We start from the raw sequence: 25,723 nt of genomic DNA on the forward strand, positions 1-25,723 counted from the left end.
GAACTCTAGCAAAATTATTTTCAGTAGTCCTTCTCTAAGATGAAGAGGTAGCGGAAGCTAATCCAACAACATTATTTCAGGAAAAGTTACTGGAGTCATATGAAGTCAGAACTACATGTGATGACACAATAAAGGCTGGAACTGCTTAATTAAAAGTACAAATGCGTGATACAAGCTGTCACAAAATTCATCCCTTGGAAGGCCTGTGCGTTTCCAAGCACACCTGGAAATATGGGGTCGTTGCTGCTAAATAATGACAATTGTTGACTGCTAATGCATAAAAGGAGAGTTAAAAGCAGAAACAAATCAAGCAGCTTCCAAGCTTGTTTATTCTACTGATCCAAGTTTATTCACACCAAATCTTTGAAATTCATGCAATTTTCTAAAATGGATGTTTTTATACTGTAGCCCTCAAAGCAGATCTGTCTGACAGCTGTAGCCCTTTGAGGAGTCATGAAGCTGCAGAAAGCATTGCCCATGGGGGAAAAAAAAAAAAAAAAAAGAAAAAAAAAAAGAGGAAAGGATAAGAATTTTCCACTTGTTTACAGTTTCTTTAGAAGAGCTCTTTTGGGGTGGAACTTTCCACTTTTCATCTCTTGTGAAAGTGATTTACATTGTCAGGAGTCTGTGGAAACTTTTTAACATGAATGCAAAATGCTTTAAATTATGAAAATGGTGTGACTTAATTGGTGAGCAGGAAGTTCTTGTGTTGATTTGATACCCAGGTGATTACATGTGGTGAAAATGCTTGGTGGATTTATCATTTTCTTTGCTAGTGCTAGAACAGAGCAACCTTTAAAATGTAATGACCACATTAAAAATCAGGTCGTTTTTAAAGGGCTCAAGCATATGATTTTGTTTATTTTTGAAGGAAGAAGACAGGCAGATGTAACGTGTATCCCAGTGCAAAACACTGCGGGAGATGACAATTGAATCTCATATAAAACAACAGTGCATGATAACCACATTAGCTTATGAGTTCTGTACACAAACAAAAAAACTCAATGAACAAACTTGACACCGTGCACAAAAGGCAAGAGCTGCACAAACAATAATAATAAAAGCATAGCATTGAAACTGCTGTGTTTGTTGGCTTGTTTGTTGTTCTTCCAAGCTTGCACTGTCTTCAGAATGCTTGGAAAGAATGAGAACAGTTGTGAAAATTGCAATATGCAGATTGGCAGTGCATAAGGAATTCAGATGACTGCTGTCTCTAGAAGATGACAAACACAAAGAGCTCAATTCAGACTGACACAACAGTTTTTTTGTACATCCAGGATACAGTGTAAGACAGCCTCTTCAGAGACCATTCTGGAGGAGAATAGCATTAAATAGGTTTACTATGAACAGGAATTAGGTTAGTACTTTTGAAAGTAGGACGTGAATGTATCTAGTTTCTTATTACAATGATATATCAATGCAAATATTTTCTGTACAAATCTCATCAAAACCCATCTGAAAAAAGAGAGAGCGTGATTAATCAGTCTTTTAAAAACAAATATATACAGTATTTACATGTTGGAGAGTTCCACAACTTAATATTTAGACACTGTATCACTACCCAAAACAATTCCCTAACATTATACAAAATGCATTTGCTGTACAGATATATATAAATACATATGCATTAACTTTTTCAGTGAGATGTCTGCGGATTCACTGAAAAGCACGAAAGACTGTTACTATCAGCTAAGATTTAGTTCTCAAATGTCCACATATTAAGTAGTCTAGAGCGTTATATATCAGACAGAAGTAGATGTCCAGTGTTGAGAAATATTTTGTGTTCTGCTTCTGTACCATCAAATCAGCTTCACTTATCTGATTGTCTTTCCTGAGCATCTGCAGAAACAGCTTAACAGAATCAGTTTGACTCAGTGATTGTTATTGACTGCACCATGTCAGACAGGGTTTCTGGGTCTACTTCTTCTTTACCATTATCTGAATTTTCTGATGAGATGTAACAGCCGGAATCTCTTGGGCAGTCATTTAACTGTGATTTGTCAAAACTGTGCTGAGGGCTTAAGCTCCGTGTCTCCTGACCACCCTCACTTATCTGCTCTTGTTCATCTGGAAAGAAGAGAATAAGAAAGAAAGAAACGTCAGAATAAGTATCCTGTAAAACAGTTTGAGACAGCAATGTGGCTGATCTTGAAGAACCATAGAAACAGAGTTTGTAATATACACAGGCTAGATCAATATCTTCTGTCTACTGGATACAGAAAACAGCATCAAAGTACTAAAAATGTGATGACACAAGCACCCAAGTTGCTGTTGAGGTTGGCTTTGATCCTGTGCTGTGCTGCTCAGATGTGAATGCCTGAGGCTCTGCCTGCATCCTTTAGGCTGTGCCCAGGTGCACCAGTCACCATGCACAGTCTGAAGGTGTGGCAATCGGATCTTCAGAAGCACTTGACTCCTCAGTGGGAATGGATGGCTGATAGGAACTTCCTAGAAGCTTCCTTTTTGGTGTCCAAGAAGACATTTTCCAAAACACAAAGGCCTCAGAGAAAACCAAAATGCTTAATTCTTTCTGCACATTTTTTGAACACTGCCTGAAAATGAAGTAGAAGCAGATAAACTTGCAAATAATTTGTGTTTGTTTAACTGCTGCATGACTAATCTGCCCAGACACAGCTATCTGCACCACAGGAAGAGCATCGACAGGCCTCTCAAAAGAGCTCAGCGAGCCACCATTTTGTGGACAGGATATCCCTGTATATCTCATATCTAATATACCTCGTGGTTAAAGTTCATGCTCGTATTTTCTAGCTGTAAAACACATGATGTTCACTCACAGTAAATTTCTTCAGAAAATAAGCTATAAAACGTTAAATCTCTCTCCTCCATTCTTTTTCATCCCTTATTGCTCTCCTGTAACTGTGTTTTTACTTCAAGCCGTGCCTTACTTTCCAGTTAAAGTACGAGAAAAAGGCAATACACGAATAGATTGTTTCACCTCGTATTTCAAGCCTCATGAAAATGGGACCTTTTCTATTTGGCAAACAAAAAAAAAAAAAAAAAAAAAAAAAGAGAGAGAGAAAAAAAAGAAAGGTTCTTTATTTCAACCAACTTGCTCCCTCACGGTTATGGAGTTAGCTTTGAATTTTTGGTCAAATTTAAGTCATCTTAAAAAACAAACACCAAACCGCTCTGAAAACGTTGAAATGGAACAGTGAGACAGTCAGGACTTTGCTTTGTCATGTAAATGAGATCCCAGAGAAATTATTTCACAAGGCATTTTGATACATTTGAGAACACTTGCAAGCCCTCATGGACCTAGCCTTGTAGATCTGTTTGGACTTATTAATTCTATTTACTATTTTCTACATTTTAATTACCTAATTAATTTAATAAACTGATTCAGTTTTTGAAGAAAAGAATCTGAATTCTCAATGTAGTCATTTTTTGCATTAAGTCTGAGGTTATAGGCATAACCTTATGTATTTTTAAAAAATGATTCTGATTACTTTAAATATTTTCCAAGGAATAGAAGTCCCACTTTGTCCCCACATAAATTAATGGTTAATTGCACTTGCTTGTACAAGTGCACATTTCAGCAGATTCAACGTGAGTCTGGAAATATTTGATCTCCTTCTCACCTTAAGGGACGTAGTCCACCACATCAAATGCTACCTACCTTTGTAGGGAAAATATGTGATTAGATAGGTTCCAATTGATTTCTGATTTGAGTCAGAAAAGAATTACAAAATGAATTACACCAGTGAAGGCATAACTGCTGCTATTAGTAGCAACATGAGTAGTTTAGCACAAACAACAGCAGATGCCCCAGTAAAGCCCTGTCTAAACCGAGTCATTAGCCTGTTGCTCCTGTTCCACTGGTGCCAATAGGTCCCAGGCCTTGGTCACCGTGGGCTGACAGAGCTCAGGTGATGGCTGCAGGCAGGGATCCCCTTCCCCCTGCTGTAATCCCCGATCAGCCCTAATGCTGCTCGCTAGGACTTTTATCAGCTTCTGGGGCATCATCTGCTGCCCTAGAAAGCAGTGACCTAAAAAGTGTTAATCCTGTTTACATTTTCAAGGTCAAAGAGGAAATCTCCATCCACTTTGTTCGTTTTACAGTGGGAAAGAAGACCAAGTAACTGGTCTGCTGCAGTCAGTATGTTAGTGGCCTGTAAGTAGCTTTTCCTTCCGTGTTCCAGGGAGAAAGACAGAGGTTTCGGATTTTTAAAAATCTGAGTTTAAATCATTTTCAGGAGAATGTATATTTAAGAAACATGCAGCCATGTAACACTTCTGTCTCCTCTCAAAACACCACCAGATTTTATTTTTTTTAACATCAAAAACAGAAAACCAACAAATGTTCAGGTGTTTGAGAAAGTGAAAATGTTATATTTTTGCTTTTCATTACAAAGAGAAAAAGCTGAATTAAAACAAACAAACCAAAAAACAAAAAACATATTTAAGAAGAAAGGACTCTAATCACTCTTATTTTCTTTGCTTTTGATTCTTTTAATGACCAGACTTAAATATAATGTAGCAACTGCTAAACCACTTAAAAGGATACTGAGTATTATAGATATGTGCAGCATACAGCTTTAGGTGTTCTGAGAAAAACAGCTGCTTTTGGCTTTCTACATTCAGTTCTACTTAACACCTTTCCCTAGCAAACACGTGTTTAAGTCCTGTCCTAGTAAAGGTAAGTTTACTGTCTTAATCATTTGGACATCAGAAAAAAGATATAATGCACGGGAAACATGAATTGATTAAACTGCTGTTAAATGCTTCTGAATAATCAGAAACCACTATCTTATCAACAAATGGAAGCCCTGTTATTTTTCTACAGTAAAGCAGTTCCATGGAAATAGCTTTTGGTCACTGTTATCAATGTTATTTTACAAAAGTGTCCAAAATATGCATCATTTTGACACGTACTTTCTAATACTACTTCCTTGCTATTAAGAGTTTGGAAGTTAACGTTTCTTAACCAGTGGCATAGTTGTGTATGACAAAGGTTTCCCTTTTCCTTCACCAGCTTTTTCCACTTTTCAAAATCAGGTTAGAGTCCTGGTTCTGAAAGCACTTTAAGCTTAGGACTAAGTCAATGCTGCTCAAGAATATACTGATGTCAAACTAACTCCAGTGCCATTATGTCAGTTTAAACCAGATGAGTGGTGGGAGGCTTAGATTTTGTCTTGGAGAAATAAGAAGGTCAGCCTGCATTAATCTGTATTTCATGACCATGCCCTCTGAGAGTTTGCATTTATGAGCTTAGCCCAGAAGGTGAAAGGGGCTATGAGCACGATGCTTTCAATTGAGTTGCCTTCCTGGATGGTGCAGGAGTGACCTATTGAGCAGTGCAACAGAATAACTAGAATGCCACATATCAGCAAGGCTGATGTTAGACCTCCTAGTGAGGTATGAAGGACACATACCAACCTGCAGTGCCTGTGACAGTTAGACCACTTGATGTTAGGATGAAACAAAATCTAATAAAGCACCGAACTCAGAAAGGATCATTTTAAAGAAGTAAATGTATTTGAAGGAGAGAAATGTGAAGTGGGACTGTATACACCTGCAATACTTCAGAGAATCAAAGGAATAAACTTTTGGTGGATAATTATAGACAAGCAAGATGGAAAAAACCACCTCACTGAAGTCAGTGGCACAGCCAGGGGTTGGATTTAATGATCTTGGGGGTCCCTTCCAAGAGGCTACTCTATGATTTTTTTATTTATGTTGCACTGGCATCAGTTGGCCCTTCTCTTCCTGCTGGAAAAGATTCTCCAGCATTCAGAGTACAAGTGGGAGGGATACTGAACTGGTATGAGAGGAGAAAGAAGTGAGAAGCTTCTTTTTCTTTAAATTCAGGAATCAAGCAGACATGTCTGGAAAAAGGGTGAAAAACACTAGTATTCATACAAGGCTGCTTTTCCTGGGGAAATCTGAGGTCTTCGTGTAAGAAAGGATGTTCAAACACAATAAATAAGAAACAGATCTTACACAGCACTGGCAGTGGGATGTGGAGTATCATTAGAGACTTAAAATTGAAAAGTATAATAAAGAGGTGGATTTGGGGAGATAAGAGTAATATAATTATCCCCAAGACTGCATGTTTGCGTCTTTTTTATTCCTATATATGAACTGTATGTATATATCCAAAAGAATCTAATTCTACTTTCACTCAGAATAGCTTCAGACTAATATAACCTATTGCACTTGAGCAATGAACTTTTTTACTTACATCATCTAAGTGAGAGAGAATCAAGTCTCACAAAAATGTGTGCCCTGGGAAGCAGTCAAAAAAAAGTTGTGAACTTCTTTTATTACTCTATTCATTAACCATTCAGCAACTGCTTCACCTTAAAAATAGCATCCTACAAAAGCACAGACATCCATCTCCTGTCTAGAAGCCATCTGGGAGAAGAATGGAAAGCCATTAAGAAATACTTTATGAAAAAGAGCTTTTTTCTTCTTCTTCTTTAGCCATGAATTTCATTCATGGAAGCCGATCACTTTGTACCCAATATAAAGGTCTGATCAACTTACAGCAGATCTAAAAAGAGATCTGTGGAGGTGGGGAAGGTCAAGAGGAGCTCAAAATACCTTGCCATTTTACAATAGTCTTGCTATATGACATACTTGAAGATGGTGAATTTGGTTCCTGGCTCATAGGAAAGGTATAAAGCAGGCAGTGCAGTTATCAGGAAGAAAAAAATATTTTAAAACCACAGAGCATTTTCTAAATAAAACTTAGTTTTTCATTCCTGTTGTGAGATCAGCAAAATTATTACTCTCAAATTCATTTGTATTGAAACCAAACGTAAGATGCAAGATTCTTACTACCCAGAGTCCAGCATTTTGGACAGTCTTAAGAAGCATATAATGTGGAAACTATTAGTGCAAGTACTTTAGCTGTAAAACACTGTAACTTTATTCTGCAATATGAATTATATAGTCTCAAGCATACAACATAAATAAACTACTTATTATAACATAAAAGTCAAGAAAAAAAAATGACAAAAAAGGGAAAAGAAAGAAAAGGCCTTTAAAAACAACTATCCATTTTCACTACACCAGGTATTGCATTAAAGAAATATTAAATCATGTTTGATTACATTTATAATAGACTTAGGTAAAATGAGGCTGCCTTCCTGCATACTTAACCTTTATGAATAGTATTCAAGCCACAAAAACTCATAAACCTTGCATTGCAAACCTGGAGCATACCTCCATGGATGAGACTCCATCCATTAATCAAACACATGCTTCGTGGAAGCACAGATATAATGCAAAGACATGAAAGTGTTCCAAGCTCAGTGAAAAAGATGGGATTAGCATAATAAATATGATCTATGGCCTTAGAATTATTATTATTATTATTATTATTATTATTATTATTATTATTATTATTTAAAACAAAGTTCATTAGAAAAATGAACTTTTACCTGGGAAAGTGCAGAACTTCTATCTAGAACACTCTTGGCCAGTAAACAGATTACCTTGTAGCTGTGGGTAATTATGCTGCTCACTTCTAAGCAGTGCAGAAAATCAATTTTAATTAAGAAATCATTTATGCTGGACTCAGTCATTCCCATTTAGGAAAAAAAATATTGACCTAGGAAAGTTCAGTTCAGATGCAGAATTCACTTTCACAGTAACGCTCAGCTCTTTCAACTCAATTTTCCAATTGGACTGACAGAAGCACAAAGAGGTCAAATGATTTGGACAAGGTCAGACACATGCTGAGCTTTCGCCCAAGATCATCTCGACTCTCCATCTTTCATTATAACTACCTAACAGATGGCTTCCATCAACTTTAGTCTCTAATATCTTCTTTTTTTAGAGCAAGCTGCTAAATTTTGTTGTTGTTTGTTTGCTTTCTGAAGAAAAGTGACTCAATCCCATGCTCCCAATTTGTAAGAACTCTATTTTGATAATTAAGGTAAATTTGCTAATGTTCAATGTACAGGATACGTAAGGACCTTCTAAGATTTGCTCCTTGCATGAGTGTATGTAGAATATTAAATGGCTAAGACATCTTCATAAGAGGAAAACTTTGGTGTCATCTTTTAAAAATGCAACATGCCTGCTTGCTGTACTTCTTGCTCTGCAGGGAGTATAAATAGTAAACCATATCCTCACAGTCCCAGAATAGTCTGACACTTGGGTTGTCTGTTAAAAGCCATATGTTTTGGTTTGTTTTTTCACAGATACAGATACAGAGCTCTGCAAATCTACAAGCTAGCATTTTCCTATAATTCTTTTTTGCTAAAAACTGATGTAGAAACACCTGCAATAAAAGGTGCAGAAAATGTGTCAAGGCTATAATTACCAAGAAGTACACTCTATTCAAGGGCAAACTAAGGAAATTAATGTATTTTCACATGATTTCCAGCTCAACTCCTGCAACACAATACTTGGACAATTTAACCTTTTCTTTCCCACATTCACTCCATCACAGCCTCTATGTAGACAGCCCTTCAAGAATCCTTTTCTAGCTACTCATCTCACAAAGCTATAGACCAGAAAGAAGTACTGATTCTGCTGGGCAAAGAACACCATTTAAATGCTTCTCAAATGTGTTTGCAAGAAACTTATATTTCTGTGGATGCTGAAATATGACGTAGAAATGGGAAACAGAAAGACCCCAGTGTAAAATGAAAATCAAGTTCAGTAAAGAACTAAGAAAATCAGAGAAAATCTATGAGGGAAGTTGAATGGATGAGACAGCCACAAATATTCTTAGAAATTCAAAAAGATAAATGTACAGAAAAAACTGAGTATATCTGTGTCTTCAGGTATGTGCATATGTACTGTACGTGTTCCGGAGTGAGAAATGGAAAGCCACCAATACTGAGGAAAGAAAAACCAAAGCGTAAACAAAATCTAATATTAAAACACCCCAGGAAGGCAAGGATACCTGTTTTTCCAGGTATCCTTTTTTTCTCTTTTAGATGCTTCTCAGTTGAGAAGCACATTGGACAAAATAACTGCTCATGATAGAGGTGACTGTGCAGACGAATTGAGAAAACATCTTTTTTGGCTGAGTACCTAGTTAAGTTGAAGTTTCTAGTAATGTTGTAAATTCTTTACAGTACTTATTCTTGCTAAGAAATAGACCCAGAGTTTGGAAAGCTTGATTTTCTGCAGTTGCAGAAATCTTTTGACTTTGGGGAAATCATCTAACCTTTCTTGGATTTGGTTTCACCATTTGAAAAAGAATTGTTTTCAAGCAGCAGTTGCTTGCAGTTGCAACCTCTAGATTAGGACCTATCAATAGGAAATCTTAAATCATTCACGTGTTACTAGGATAGTAATCATGTATATATCTAGAAGAGATGTAGTTATCTATCAGGACATGTAAGGAAACTATTCAACTCAATTTTTCACATTTAAAAGAAAAATCATTAAATAGATCAATGTGAGAATCACTATTTCTTTGTCTTTCTTCAGATAAAATGTGTACATGACTCTTAAAGCTTAAACACTTACTGTCATTGTCCTGTAGATTTTCAATTGCTGATAACAATCTTGCCCTGTCCTCTGGGTTTGAAATATTCAGTTCAATCAGGTGACTCTCGTGTAGATCTTTTAAATCCTCTAGAGTTTCATAGCCATTTAGCAAGAGGGTAGAGGTGTATTCCTACAAAAAGAAATGAGCAAATCCATCACTTAAACAAGCACTGTTTAGTAGACGAATAGGCACAATTTTTCTTTTACTCTTTCATCAGCTTGAAATGAGCTCCACTTTTCAGCCAGTTGAAGATGTCTTTTGAACAAAATTAGAGATTGAGAGTGAGAGGACAAAGGCAGAGATGCCCGTGGATCCTCTTGACCATCCTTCACCCAAAGCTGAGTTATCTACCAGAGCCTGGCAGCAGACTGGATCAAGATAGGTTCTGGACCTAGGGAGCCACTGAGGGAGAAAGGCACAGCAAGAGCATAGTGCAAAAAAAACCTACTGCTCCCACAGTTCATGCAAAATTGGAAACTTAAATTCTAAACATTAGCAGCTGAGTTGCACTGCAGTTCTGCCCAAGATTTCCACATAGTCACACGCCTCCTGCCCTAAGGCACACAGTCACAGGCAAGTTGCAAGGATTTAGCTAGTCATCATCGTGTCGCTCTGCATAGAGCATTTCAGCTTCACAAAATCTTGTGATAAAATGTAGTTATATACGCCACTTGTATCAGAGACAAAGCTTCTTTTCATAGCTGACTTAAAAACTGCTGAAATCCACCATTCCCATTCTACTCCTGCCTGAAAATTACATCCAACCAAAGTGCACAGAAATTAAAGATTTCAGATACAGCAGGGGAATGTTTGCTGACCTGCAGATGGACACATTCCAAGAGTTCTTGCAGTGTTTTAGGCTTGTTCCTTTTGCTTCCTCTGTGCGGTTTCATCTTCCTGGGTGCAGCTTCCTCTTCCAGAATAATATCCACATAAATGAACTTGAAATTTCCTACTTTGTTGTTCAGCATGCCTGTCCATATGCCCATGGGAGTTTTACAGATGATATCTATAATGTCTCCTTTCTAGAACAATAGAAATAAGCACACCTCTGCTGACACACCTGGTTTATATGACATTTCCTCCATAGACCAAAATCTATACAGGCAGCACAGAATCTTAACTACGCAATGTGAAGTAGCCTTTTAAAATGATCTGCATGTAGTTCTTTTGCTTTTATAAAATACTGGTAAAGTGTTACAGGAAATAGAGCTAGTCCTTACCTCCAGAGCTCTGTGAAGAAGTGAGTATAAGCAACACCTTTCAACCTTTTGTTCTCAACTTTGTCCCTGAAAAGGCACAGTATTGCATCCAGAAAGCAAGTTTTGCCATTGATAATGGGCATGGCTTTGACAAAAAGCAGGGGAGCCCAGTGAGGTTATTTTCCAAATGCTTTATGCAGCTTCTCACCTAGTTCTTTTACCCTAAGCCACTTACACAATTATCTTAATATCCACTGTCCAAGGGATCTTCAAAGACTAATAGCTGAACTAGATGAAAAATGGACTTTTACCCATTTTAAGGTAAGAAACACCAGGTATTTTTCTAAAAAGCAATAAAGTGCATTTAATTCCCTAAATATCTTAATATCTTAATGACAGTGCTTCCCAAAGGACTGAAAACTAGTGGGAAAACAAGGGAAACACTCCAGAAAACAGAACTAAAAACTTCAGTTCTCCAAGTTTGTTCATTCACTCAAAAAGGCAAGGGAAAAAGATGAGTGACAAATACAGCAACTTCAATAAGACTTGCTGGTAAAGGTGTTTACACCAAGATGTGGGAATTGGATTCTCAACTCAAAACAACAGTCATTCTGAGAAATTTTGGTAGTAAAAAGATTCCCTTGTAAGTCATATCCTCTACAGAGCTTGCTCCCGTAATGGTAGAATTGAGTCTGCTCTTCTGGTCAGTCACTACAGAACTTATAAAACCACTGAGTATCTCCTTTATAGAGTTCTACAACAAATCCCTCCATACACACTTAATTTGGCAGACTGCTGCAAAACTGAAAAATCAAATTCAGTTTGTTCACAATATCTTTTATTATCTCTGAGATTTTTATGTTTCTGTTCTGAGCAAGAAATGGTGAGTAAATAAAGCTGTCACCCTACTCTGGTGCAAACCCAAGTGTGAAATTCACTGTGTTCAAATGAGCTGATTTCATTAGAATATGAAGCTTAAAGCTATCAGCATGCTTGAAATGGAAACTAAACAAACATTCGTTTAAAGCTCTATAAGCTTTATATATTGCTCTACTTATTTATATAGGGCGCAGGAACTTTAGATGTGGATGCAGATCAGGATTAGGTGGTAGCTTTAAGGCAAGCTGTAGATGCAACCTGAATTCAGACTCAGGGTACTGGAATTTATTGAGATATTCTTTGGGCATTTCAGCTCAAAGTATTAGCTTATAATTATAAAATACACTAACCCATTGATTTTAAAAGTAACCTATGTTAGCCAGCAGAAATTTACTGTTTCATGAGTTATTAAACTGTTCTGATAGAAAGGCCATAGGCGCGCGTGGAAGTAGAGGGCATGTGGATGAGACTAAAGTTTTCTTCCTCCAGATCTCCTAATATGTAGGGAGTAACATGAATTTTACCAGAGGAAAGCCATGGTGAGGTACCTACTGAATCTATGCCTTAAAAAGGTGCTGTCAGAACTAAGTTATTATAGAAGGTTAGCAGAAACAGATGTGTTCTGCTTTTAGAGAGGTACATGTGCTTAGCAGTTAAAAATGTTTTAGTAAATGTGTTCACACACATAAAACATCCATTTCTGATGTTCTCACCAGAGAAGGAGAAATCCTGGTGGTTGTCTTACCTTAATTTTCAGAGAGTCTGTATCATAAGGACTTGGTGTGAAGTCAGTGTGCACTTTGGCTCGGCCACAGAACGGCCCACTGTAAGGGACTTCATCATCAAACCGGAGGCTATCCCTGTTGCTTGTTCCATCAGAGCAGCTGGTCACTCCACCTTAAAGAGATTCAAGTGGAAATTGAGATCTCCTGCACTAACCATGCAGACATTCCATTTTATATGTCAGCAGAGAGGGAGGTTTTTAAAGGCACAGAATCACAAAGAGCATACTTCACACAGTTTTGACACATTCCAGGCAAAATACATGCAAAAAACCATACTGTAAGAGACTAGATGGAGATCATTCATTAACATCTTCCCTCCAATAATCTCTTACTGGTGATGATACTAATAGACTACACATTTTATTTACAGACTTTTTAAAATATTACCTCTGCAGATTAATATCATGTACTCTAAATGTGCAATTTAGGGAATTAATTCTGCTGAACTTCTCCTGTTTATTGAGAGAAATGAAAATAAGTAGTGTAGAAGTTATTTTATTTCATTACAGAGCGAGCTAAAGCACCAAAGGAACCTGCATTGCAGAAGGAAGTTTTAATCTTATCAACATTTCTGCCCGTCATTTTATCCAAGTTGAGCAATAAAATATCAGCAGAGTAATTCAAGCAAATTTGAGCAAGCTCTGCAATATCCCATCCAAATATGTTTTTAGATAAGAGCAGCAGTATGTTGGAAGTAAACTCGCATATACAATTTTCACAAATCACGTCATATAAAATGATCATAAAAATGGTTTTGTCTGAAGTGATTGCTTAAGTGTACAGCTCTGTCTCAGGGCCAAATAAAAAACTAAGTGCAAACAGTTGGGACTGCAACTCAGGGCTCCTCTCACAGCTCACGTGAAGCCTGCAGTGATGGTGCAGCAGTGTCACCATGGACAGCTGTAACTTGTTGCCCAGTGACTGTCCACGTTTGAGCAATGGATGGACAGGTGGAGGTAAACTCCACTTCTCATCAGAGGCTCCAGCAGCTCTGTTGGGGCAGGGGATTTAGTGGACTTGCAGAGAAGCTGACTGTGTCAGCATCATCATCTGAAGCCACCAGCTCAGGCTCCACCACTCATCAACTCAAACCAACTTCTCACATTCTCTGTTTCACATCTGAAGAGTGAAGAATAAGCTCATAGCCACTACTGCCAGAGAAAATGCTTTTGTGGCTACACTCAGGATATGTAACTCTGTGGGTGCCAGCACTCCAGAAGTGCTAGCCCTCAAAAACATTTCAGGCATATATACCTGTATCATTCCTTATAATCCATTCCATTTAAAATAATAATAATAATAATAATAATAATAATAATAATAATAATAATAATAATAATAATAATAATCTCCACTCTTAAAAACACTCATCTTATTTCAGGAATATCTTCCTTATCTGCCACTCATTTGATCAGATTATACTCTTGTCTGCCAGACTGAAGAGTGCACTAGTATCACATTTTTAATTGCTGGCTCTGAATTCAGAAATAACCATACTGAAGCTAAGAAGTCTGGATATCTTGTACTTACTAGATGAGCTCTGGCCGCTGTTTAGACTATAGAGACTTTCCATAGAGTCACTGGCTTTTAGGGAGACCTTCTCAGTGTGTATTCCACCACCAGGATCACTGTCGTCTTTTCCTTCTTCATTCTTTAACAAAAAGGTTCAGTTGTTAACCACCAAGAGATGTATTTTAGAAATTGCTATTTTCCTTTTCAATTATCAGTGCACTTGAGGATTTGATCACAATTACATTTTATTAAGAACCATTTTATTATGAAGTTGAGGTCTGGATATTTATCCAGTACCAATCTATCTGGTACTAAGGATGCCCAGTACCAGCGCTTGTCTCTTCTCTGCCTCATTCAATTTCATTTCTGTTCAAGTAATTCTCCATCTCAGAAGATGCAATATATGACAGCAGCACAAAGGCTTATAATGAGAAATTCACTGGTAGACAGATAAGATGGTTTTTCTAATTGTCCCTGAAGAAGAAATATAAAGATTAATTCTGTAAGCTCATAATGAAGGGATAGTTGAGACAGCTTTGGATTGTGTTGAATTTCTGAAATCATGGGCACTTAGAGGCATGCTGGCACCCAAGCAAGGGCATTTCAGAGACAGCTTGCATGCACATACGGCACTGATGTTTTAGTACCATGCTCCCTACACTGCTCAAGCTATACACTAGCCTCGGAATCCAGGGCATTCCAGAATTAACAGATGCATGTTTCTCTTATAAAATCTAATGATGTATGAAATCAGTCCCTGGAGTTCATAACATTAAATCACGCTTCAGGAATCATAGCTTATACACTTAAGGAATTTAAAACAAGAAGGTCCGTATTTCAATCACGGGTAAGGTGGGGATGATGTAACAGCTAAGTGAAATAATAATGAGCTTTCAAAAGTAGGACTTTCTTCACCAGATTGCATCACGTTATCAACGTGTGTGATATCTTCATGCAACCGAAAGATCATGCAGTACTTAAAATGTTACATCATACTTGGAAAATGTTAATCATTCATCAGTTCACTGGTAGAGTCCATTTGGATGGAGTCAAGCAGGTATGAAGAAGAGACAGCTGCAGGTGTATACAAGGCATAGCACTGAAATGAAAGACTATACTGTTTTTCAGCAAGGACAGTGTTTGTTACACCAGTCATCGGCACAAGCCATAGATTAATCAGTGGACCACTATTGATTGTCACCACCTACTGCAGGAATGAAGATCACAGTAAATGTGTATCCAGCCATACAATTCATTGAATTACTGTCATGTGAATAGTTGCTGCAAATGTCCAGAAGTTAAATGTCACAATTCTAATTTTTCTTTTCTATACTATAAAATTAATGGATTCCAACCTGCATAATTTTAGCAAAAAAAAAAAATACTAACTAAGCAAATGAATTATGAACCCTTGTCTTTGACCTCTAAAACTGACTAGCAATATTCTGTTAAACAAATTTTATTTTTCATTTTTTTCAATTTGTGCAGTTTTTTTGCTTGTTTTCCCTTGCTATGTGTTGTTGACAAGTGTATGAGATAGGATACAGATCAGCTACATTTTTTAGGGACACTTCATTTTTCCTTACGTGCTTTAAAATTCAGAACTGAAAGACACAAGCTATTGAGGAGACAGAGTTCACAATGTGTGAAATAGACAGTGTTTTTCTGTTTAATGAAGGTAGCTTCATTTGGATTAAACAAGGTAAAAGCAGATAAGTCAAAGGAGTTGTCATGCTGTAGGATGCTGGCTGACCTCTATAAAATAGACTTTGGAAATTAAAAAAAAATTGTATTTGAATATAAATTCTCCTAGTGAAATTCTTTGAACAGGTTGAGTATCAGACTGACAACTAAGTTCATCCAGTATTATCCTGTTTCCATATTAAGAGACTTTTCTTGTGATGCTTACACAAACGTTCCATGATGACAAAGCAAAATTCAATGATATAAAAATCCTTGGTCTAACTTGATCCATATAATATGATGCTGCGATGGTATCTGTGCATGTGTTTGTACACGAGCATGCATGGGGAAGGAAGGATATATACTAAAAGCTGTTTTAATTCAGTACTTGTAACCATGTTTTCATGGAGTCTCATTACGGCCAGAAACTGAAGCATAGGAAGTTATGCACAAATGTGTGCAAGAACTTCTTTACGGTGAGGTGACGGAGCACTGAAACAGGCTGCCCAGGGGGGTGATGGAGTCTCCTTCTCTGGAGATATTCAAGACCCACCTGGATGCCTACCTGTGTGACCTGGTGTAGGGAACCTGCTTTGGCAGGGGGGTTGGACTCGATGATCTTTGGAGGTCCCTTCCAATCCCTACGATTCTGTGATTCTTTGACTAATAGCTGCCTGAAGTGCGAATAAGTAACATGCACATGACATTTTCATTTTGTGTGTATTATCATCAAATAAAAGATTCTTAAGCTGTAATTACCATCTCCTCAGAGAGTGCCTTGATGTACTTTTTACCCATCTTTTTCTTCATGGTAAGGGAAATGGCTCTCATCTTCTTGCCCAAGCTTCTTCCATTATATGCTGCTTTGGTTTGTGCTGCATCTCCAATGTCACTTACAGTCTCCAGCTCAGACACCTGATTTGAAGTAAAAATGTATGCAACATACCATGAAAATAAAATTTGGTGTGGGAAAACAAGAACTACAGAAAAATTTTAAGGACACCAATGCAGTTAAGATGATCAAAGTCAATCATAGCCATTTTCTTGGGGAATACTAAAACTAGAACACCTGTGAATGTCAAAAAGAAAATACATCTTATGCTAGGAAATGTTGTTTCCTTTTGTTTATTGTCTTTCATCCAAACAACAACTGTGGGGATTTTTGCAGGTTGCTTAAAAAAAGAAATGATACATCAGTGGGCTGCATCCAGGTTAATTTGGGAATACACCTGTCTGCAGTGCACTTTTGCCTTTTAGAAAAATTGCTTCTGATATTTTATTGAAGCAGCAATGTTAAAATGTGATTCTCTTGTTCATTTTGGCAAGAATTCAATCATCCATACAGACTGAGGTACACAAGCAAAGTTCTCCTGGTGTAAAATTCACACAGCGGCTACCCGAAGTTTTTGTACAATTGTCATGGGAAAGAGAACTGAAGAAAGCAAAGCTTTGTTTAATACAGACCTCAGCTGGATCATCTGACTTTGATACTGAGTGATGTCTGAAACGGTCAAAGCTTCCAAAACTACTTGTGCGCTGTAAAGGAAAAGAAGACAAACACTGACTCACTGTTGGTAATTTGCTCTGTTATGAAGACTTAAATGCTACTTCCAAGTCACTCATTATGTTAAAAATTCCTCCCAAGTCAGTTGACCACGAGCTGCTACATCCAGCAAAAACAAACTAGGAGGTGTCTGCAAGGAAAAGAATTATGGCTGTACTGCTGGAAGCAGAAAAATGAATAAATAAAACAATATTACTTCAAATACAAATTAGGTAATGGGTGTGATTTGAGTTCCTTTCATCAGTTCCACATTAATTATACACAGATATTTATGAGATGCTTCTGGGTTAGACTGCTGTCTGTGTGCTCAGAAAAAAACCCTACTTCCATAAGTATGAGAGGAGCCATAGAGCTGGTTATGGTGGTGGATACTGTCGCCAGTGTTAAGCTTATGGTCATGGCTGGGAAGCATGTCCAGGCTTCTTTACCAACAGGAATTGGCAAGGAATGCTGAGTAGTAGGAATGTGTTTTGGCCAAAAGATGTGTTGTGAAGAAGCAGTAGAATAATCGGACCACACTTTTGTTGCTGATGTATCAGAAGTCTGTTGAAGTGTGCGCCTAATAACAGCCAGAATTTACCAACTACGCATTGTTTTAAGGGCTAGTTTTTACATCTTCACTAATACTCAAAGCTAAATCTAGAATGAATCCATTTTTAAAAACTCTTTGCCCTTCCATACTAAATGAACAGCTTTTAATGGGGGCATCAGATTTCTCAAAGAGGATTTACTATCACATAATGTGCGTTATCATCTCAGTTTATTTCTGAGCACTCCAAATTCCTTTCAAGGATAAAACTAAACAGTAATAAAAAGAAAACTAAACAGACTGTATCTTGAAAGATTTAGTAAGTGTTTTGAGACTGCCTGGTTACAGACTTTCCTGTAAGGAAGGGACCTTTTTCAGCAGACAGCCAAGTTACAACTTCGGCTTCTGGCAGCTTTCTGAGTGACAGCTCTGCCCACAGTCACCAAGCTGCCGTTTGCTGCTCTGCCTCCTGACACTGTCCTTTCTGGCAGCAGTTACTTCTCTGAGGGACTCACTGATAACCCTGTCATACTCCCAGTGCCATGCGGGGTGAGGAGCTGGCATTCAGGCTTCACAACTGTGGTCATAAGGAAGAAGTTCATCTGAACGATACCAGTAATGCAGAGCACATGTGTACCTCCCCTGGGTATTTCCAGCCGGGAACGACCCCATCTTATTCTGTCCCTGCTCATAAATCACAGGGTTACCATCCATATTAGCTTCTTTATCTCTTACACACAGTCACTTTTAAACTAAAAATAGTTACCAGAAAGGAAAAACAATAAGACGAAGAAAAGCTATGGGAAGCCAAGTGAGAATATTTTGCCTCTATTTGAGAAGAAGAAAATTTGCCTCTGAAAGTAAAAACTCCCCACTGTCTCAATTTGAACATAGCAAGGGCAGAGGCCCGAGCACAATTAAATAGGAGAGAATCTACATTTTGGGTCCAAGTTTCAACCACCAGAGCTTAAGAGAAAAAGAAGTAATACCTTACATTTCTTTTTTTCTTTCTTTTTTATTTTTCCCCACTAACATTTCTGTGACCAATCTGACCTGCAAAATATTTCAAGCCAAAGGTTATTTGTAGAAGTTGACCCAGATTTGTGAATATTTTTGGACAAATGGCATTTATTATTCACTGGAGTGGAGAAAAAAAAAAGAAAAGAAAAATAAAAAGAAAAGGAAAACCTCACAGCTCTCCTCTTAATTGGTCGTAATCTCCCAAGGAATCTCTGCTAGCTAAACACTGTGGTTTGTTTGTTTGTTTGATTGTTTTTCCCCCGTGAAATTGAAAAGGGCAATTTAGACTGCACACATTCATTTCATCTAAAATTTCCATGTAGAACTTTACTATTCACTAGATGAACAATATCCTGTGACAAGGGGGTTAGCTCAATAGTATGATACGAAAACACAGCCCCAAGGATTATGGTTCTATTAGACAGGATTAACACCTTTCACTGGCTTGTCAACCCAGCCAAATGTGCCCTGAAGCACAGAGTGGGAGGCTGGGATTCACAGCAATATTGGGGAAGTATAAAATCGTCTCTCTCACACAGTGATCTCTAAACATACACTGACCTTTCTGTTGCATTCAATCACTTGAAGATGTCTAGTAGGAATAACTGTATATTAAAGTGCAGATGTGCTGCAAATACTTTAAAAGGAACACAAGGAAAAACATTGTTTATTGTTGATCTTACCTATAAACAGCTTGAGCACAGGGAAATCAGTTATTCTTCTTTTGACCCTTGAAACAACCTTATATCCTACACGGGCAGAAGCCTGGGGCTATTTTGTAGTATACTTCAGTGTTGCTTCATCCCTATTAAATATTAATAAGGGTTACAGGATGATTTCCACTCTTCTAGATAATGGTCTTGTTGCACTGGAGAGTACAAAATAGGGCTGCTTCAGCACTTCTCTATACTAACTTTTTCCATTAAGTAATCAATAGCTACCACCTTTTAAAAATGTATTCAACCCCATTTTACTGATAACAAAAGGCTGATTTAGGAGCTACGGGCTGCTGGGGAGCAGGACAGTGACTTTCAGTAGTTTCAGTCAACTGCATTAATGTCAGGGGACACCAATCTGTGAAGATCCAGACAGGCCTTATTTCCAACTGCAGGGAAGCTTTTAAAATAAATGCAAAGCTAGTAGGAGAAAATATCCATTGACTTTTGATACCAGTGTTCAGCATCCTATAAGATCAATTGATTTTACTGACTGGATTCATGGAAGATCCACCAATGGATACATTAAGCAAATACAAATTTGCTCAGTAAAACCTAACGAAGGCATGGGCATGGACCTGGTGAAGTAACACTTTTGCTTTTCCACGCAACAACAAATCAGCTAATTTCTAGAAGCCAAAGCACTAATTCTTATCCTTTTCTCTCTGGTATACTTTGTTAGCATAATGGAAAATGTCAAAGGTGTTTCAACATTTCAAATTGGTCTTCCATCCTTTCCAATATATTTAGTTCTCTGATAGCCAGGAACTTTACATAATCATTTTAAAAGAGGTAAACAGCATCTAGTAAGGGGTAAATGACATCTAATTCCTGTTGATTTTAATTTGGACAGACTGAAATTTGTGATCTGTTTTCTCTGCAAATAGTTGATGATTTTCCCCAGAAAACAGTACAGTATACAAATAGAAAAGCAGTGTCAATGGGAGGTTCTGAAAACCATGTATTCATGTTATAAAACATTCAAGGTCAGGCTGCATGGGGCTCTGAGAAACCTGATCTAGCTGTAGGTGTCCCTATTTATTGCAATGGAGTAGAACTAGGTAACCTTTTAGGGTCCCTTCCAACTCAAACGATTCTGTGATTCTGTGAAAGCATCCTTCCGTTGTAGAGCAAATCATCATAGAAGTCAGGTAGCTCCTGTCAAAGGACAACCTTCAAACCAAAGCTGACAGCAGACGTCCAGCTAAGTAATCATTACGGGTAATATTCATCTCATATTTTCCTTTGGACAATTTACTCTGCTCAGAAATCTGGTTCCCTGCTGTGAGAAATTCTGGCTCATTATTTTTTGCTTCAGGTCCCACTGAAAATAGAATTTAAGTTCAGCATGATGCAATGGCTTTGTAGTGACCCTCCTGCACAGATAAGTCTCTTCAGATTCCTCCAAGCATTTTCATTTTTAGCTTCCATTCATCCCTAGACTACTAAGATTGTGTAAGCTGTAGAGGGGCAAAAACAGTCACTGAGAGTAACAAAAAGAGACTTCAGCCTGTTATAGGTTTTCTTACCTGCCTCAAACACCTGTGCTCTTCCCTCTCTGCTCAGAAGGAGTCACAGCAGCTCCCAGGAGGACAGTAGCTTACTTCTTAGATCAATGAAGATAAGTGGAGCTCAGGACCTGATTCAGTTCACCTGCTCCATCATGCTACTAGTCCCTTCAGAACCAGGGGACTAAGCTGGGATTGAAATCAAGAGCCATAAACATAGGGATGAATATAATCACTATGCTTTCTTATCTTACTTCTGTCACAGATAATCAAAGAAAATTGTCTCCTACATTCCCTGAAGGCAAGGGCGTAAATTTCTGCTTTCAGGATGTTCTGTGGAAAACAACAACAAAACACAAACTACCACCACCAAGAGCCCTTCTCACTTCTTTATAGAGAACTGGAATTTGCATACAAGATTTAGTAACTCAGAAGTGTAATAAAGAAGTAAAAGAAGAGACAGAATGACTTCTCTACCTCAGATGTCTTTCCTATTTACACATTAGTTACATATATAGAACATCTGACCACTAACCAGGCTATTAATATAACTTTATAATCAACACGAAACATGGCCTAAACCTTGTACTTGGCCAGTCAAAAGCAATAAAAAAGATACAGCTTGTTCCTGCTAACTCAAATAGGGCAATCTACTGAAATGACATTTTTAACTGGCTTAAAAATGACTCTATAAAAGACTCTGGTTGTTAATGTGGTCTGGTATTCTGCTCATGCACGAAGGTGGGGAGCAGCGAGAGCAAAGCAGGCTTAGAGCAAGGCTGCTACCTTGGAACTTCAGAGCAAAAACCCTAATTTTAATGGCAGAAAATGAAAATAAAATGGAAAATAAAAGCTATATAAAACAAATCGGTCGTACTAAACACTCTCCCAGGTCAACACTTTTCACTCTTGGAAGTGAACATAAAGCAGCTGTTTTACCAAGACCTCTGATGGGTACCAGCTTTGGCCTCTCCAGCCTGGTCTGACAGTGCACCACAGCTGGTGACATCCATTTGTCAGGGCTTCTACCCAAACACCAGCTCTCCAGTGATGTCAGAGACTGGGTCCTGAGGACATGAGTATGGGGGTAAGCAAGAGTGTAACAGTTCACAGAGTCAGCTCTGTCCTTGTAAGCCTTCCTTGGGAAGGGGCAAGACACACGAGGAGGCTGGGCAAAAAAGAAGTGATTTTCAGCAGTTCTTCTGGTGAAACTAGCTTGTGAGGAACAAAATGAGGAAGCAATTTAAGAAATGTCGATCACAGCACTAAGAATGGTCTGTCTGCAGCCAAGTTTTGCAAAATATGCAAGGGGAAGTGAAGGGGCCTGTGTCTTCCTTTAAATGCACGCAGGCCTCGCATGTTAACCACCAGCACTGCTGTAGAGCACTTTCAGCCCCCATTGAGAAAAGGCACTCCAAGTGCTCTGCTGGCAAGCTGTCCAACCCCATGAACGCGCACATAGGTATCTGCAATAATTATGTAATTAAGACTTTATTATTTATATGACATTTAATTAAAAGTGACTTTCAGTGGCACACAAAACCATGAAAAGAAAATGACTTTAAAAGAAGGTTAAGGATGTGTGACAAACTCAGAGGAGCTATGAAAGTGACAGTTAAGGACTTGGCATGATGTGCACCTCTCCTGCACCATTATCCCTTTCTACCTCTCACTTGCATGTAGGCAGAGACACTGAAGCCTGGAATCCACCCTCCATAAGCCCTGACTGCAACAAAGGGGAGCAGCACTGTCTGAGCAGAGAGGGGTTAAACTCTGGGTAAGCAGGGCAGGCTTTGGTCTGTAATCCCTTAAATAATGTAATAATATAATCCCTGAAATAACTTTTTTTTTTTTTTTTTTTTCCCCTATCCTGAACCTTCCTCCTCCCAAATCAGAGAAATTCACACACTAATTTTTGTATATTAAAAACAAATTACCCTATTTCAGTTTAAGTCCTGTCTCTACTTCCATATACAGCTCGATTTTATTAATGCTGTGCATTATTCAGGTCCTGACCTTGCAGGGTTCTATTTGATTTCTCACATGAGAGGAATTACATGTGTTTGCAAGACGGCCTTTAAGATAAGTTGAAAATATAAATGCCAAAAGAGCCAAAGAATGTCCAAGGCTCCAGCTCTGAGGGAGCCCTGTGCCTGTCCTGCACACAGCATGGGGTGGGTGCTTGCCCACCATCCCCTCCCAGAGGCAGCAGTCTGCTATGTACAATAATAACAGAAAGTCCTACAGTTGGAGCATTCCTTCAGATGACCTTCCAAAGGGGAACAAGATGAAAAAATGACCTCTAAGTCACAGTTAAATCTGACCATCCCGAAAGCTCATTTGCTTTTTTGAAGAGTAAGCAAACTTTCGAAAGCCCTTGTACAAGTTTTACTGCAGTCCTGCAGCCTTACCCTTGACAACAGGTAATGACCAACAATAAGCTAATTCTAAGAAACTTGGGGGGCAGGGAGGGAGGAAAGGGAGTTAGTTTTTATTACTTTTAAATGAGTGCTTGATACATCATGTTGGTTCCTCTGATTAATGTTCACAGCAAAGTCAGCCATTGGAGTTGTAATGTTTCTGCAAGCTTCCCTACAGCAAAGCTTAGCCATTAATTCAGTGGCATATGTCAGCTCAGCAGAGCAAGGTCACTCTTCTCTTTCAAGGGGAACCTTTTTAGAAATAATAAAACTGACAGAAAGTTCTTTTTTGCATGCTTTATGTCACCTGAGGTTGAGTGCTGCAGTTAATATCACAGAGCTTATAAACATTCCCATCTTCAGCAGACTCCAGACCCACTGGGCTCCTGGAACCTAAACTTTTTTTTTTTTTCCTTGAGTAACATAGAGACAGCTTTATGTGAGGCAGATATACCGTATATAATCCTAAATGAGTAAAAAATGAGTAAAAAATGAACAAATCTTTTCTTAGGTTCTTTAGAGGAGAAATTTTGGCAGTCACTAAGAGACTGCTGATACTGCAGTATGGACTTAGGATACTAGCGCTTAGGGGAAAAGATTAAGGACTTTGGCAGTTAGGCTCCATCAGTGCTTGAACCTTTTGGCTAAAAGGGGGAGGGGGAATTTCAAAATGTTTCTGGTCCACCTTCTTTCCATTTCATTGTCAGCTGATGCTGCTGGATGGAAATTTGTACAGGCATGTAATATAAAGGAGAACACAACATTAATTGATGTGTTTACGGAATCATTTTGAACACTCAGGTAAATAAAGATATTTTAGTCATCTGTTATGACTACTAATTGCAACTGGAACTTATTTGTCGGTATACATGTATTATGAGACATGATAAACAAACTAACTACTGAAGAATAAGATCCCAACAGTAGGTCAACTTCTACCCCCTCATTATCTCCCTTCAGACATTCTGACTACACTTGATTAATGAACCCAGAGTGAGATTAGCTGAAATTACCTTAATGGAGACGCAGTGCAGTGGAGAAGCAAAGACTAGTGTAGTATCTATCATCAGTCACTGTAAATTTTACTGTTTCATCAAATCTATATGTCCATTTATTTATATTAGTTTTATCTTGGGGAACAATTAAAATCAGAGAAAAGACTTCTCAATAGAGTGGGTTAACTTTTGACTCTCAAAATGATGACCAGTGTCACCAATTCTTTTTTCTCTTCATCTAACCTCCCTTGTCAGAAGGCTGAACTTTAGAGTTGGCTTATTGCCGTCAATTGGCCAAAGTTATTTTTATTGTCCAGTTGAATAAAGTACGATTAGCATTAAGTTACAACCTCACAGGCTTCAAAAACTGGGCAAGTTTGCAGAAAATATGCTTGGGAATCTGTGGTATGTTTATTAGAATTTTGAGTGTAAATAAATAAATGTGATACTTTTTTTTGTTTTGAACCAGTATGTAAACTGAAAGACTGTTTCCAACTCAGATTTTCCTATTGATTTAGCATTTTTTAAGAATACTTCTTAGTGTACAAGATATGACGGTGCTAGATTCCGGGCATTCTTTGTAGTGTATCACTGCAGTCCTGGGGTGGGTAAAAATGCCTAGTTTCTCAACTAAAGATAGCATCATGATTCTATTCAGGTAATTTTCACGTCAGATAGGAATGAATGCAATCAACAACTCATTGCAAGCACTGGTTATGGCAAATAGTACTTACCTACTATCATCAATTCCCCTTTCTCTATTTGATAATCTCTCCAGCAGTTGTGTGACTGTGAGCACAGCTCAGTGGAGAGCCGAAAATTCATTACACAAATAACAAATCCACCAAAATTTGGAGTGTTTTTTTTTTTTGTTTTGTTTGTTTGTTTTTTGTTTTGTTTTGTTTTGGTTTGGTTTGGTTTTTTTTCCTTTTCATTCTGATGCAGGACAAAAGCTAAAGTTTCTGCACCCTCCAGGAAAATCATGCATAGCTGAGAGATACTCACCAAGGCACAGGTAGCAGCAAAGGCCTTGTGAGGTTATATGAAGTCAAAATTCAAGGCTGTGCTTGAAATCCTCTGCAAATCTAGCCTATTGCTGTAAAGTGGATTGCGTTGGCTACATGGCTGTAAGCTTTCATGAATGGCAGGAATGCCTACTTTTCTCCATTCCTTCAGACAATAACCAAAATCCCAAATAAATAGCTTTCAAATGTTTTACCCTTGTAGACACAATTAGCAAGAGACAGACGTCAAGTAAATATAAACTCCATTAGAGAGAGGAAGAAAATAATGGAAATACACCCAACAGACAATGTCAGCAGAGCCTTGCCATGTACTTGTGGATAGAGCTGAATGACCTCTCTGTCACCATCAGTCATTTCAAGCACTCACTACACAGTCTCTGAGCTGTTCATACATCACTGAACCATATCCC

The 25,723-nt window shown here is 38.0% G+C and overlaps 1 protein-coding gene across 6 annotated transcripts in view; it reads right to left on the bottom strand.

The window, feature by feature from the left end:
• Window positions 1-1,242: 1,242 nt before the first annotated feature.
• LOC107322359 (SAM domain-containing protein SAMSN-1) overlaps window positions 1,243-25,723 on the bottom strand; it is a 79,994-nt gene continuing 55,513 nt past the window's right edge. For 5 of the 6 annotated variants that reach the window (XM_032448469.1, XM_015880344.2, XM_015880335.2 and 2 more), the window contains 7 exons: window positions 17,001-17,072; window positions 16,296-16,451; window positions 13,872-13,992; window positions 12,302-12,453; window positions 10,294-10,500; window positions 9,454-9,604; window positions 1,243-2,067 (listed from right to left, as the gene is read on the bottom strand). In XM_032448469.1, the coding sequence (XP_032304360.1) occupies window positions 1,862-2,067; window positions 9,454-9,604; window positions 10,294-10,500; window positions 12,302-12,453; window positions 13,872-13,992; window positions 16,296-16,451; window positions 17,001-17,072 (1,065 nt within the window). In that variant the 3' untranslated portion in view covers window positions 1,243-1,861. Of the gene's footprint in view, window positions 2,068-9,453; window positions 9,605-10,293; window positions 10,501-12,301; window positions 12,454-13,871; window positions 13,993-16,295; window positions 16,452-17,000; window positions 17,073-19,332; window positions 19,719-25,723 lie in introns of those variants that run through there. The other variant, XM_015880357.2, reaches the window with a different exon arrangement.

This window comes from Coturnix japonica, chromosome 1 (genome assembly GCF_001577835.2).
Source record: "Coturnix japonica isolate 7356 chromosome 1, Coturnix japonica 2.1, whole genome shotgun sequence".
NCBI lineage: Eukaryota > Metazoa > Chordata > Aves > Galliformes > Phasianidae > Coturnix > Coturnix japonica.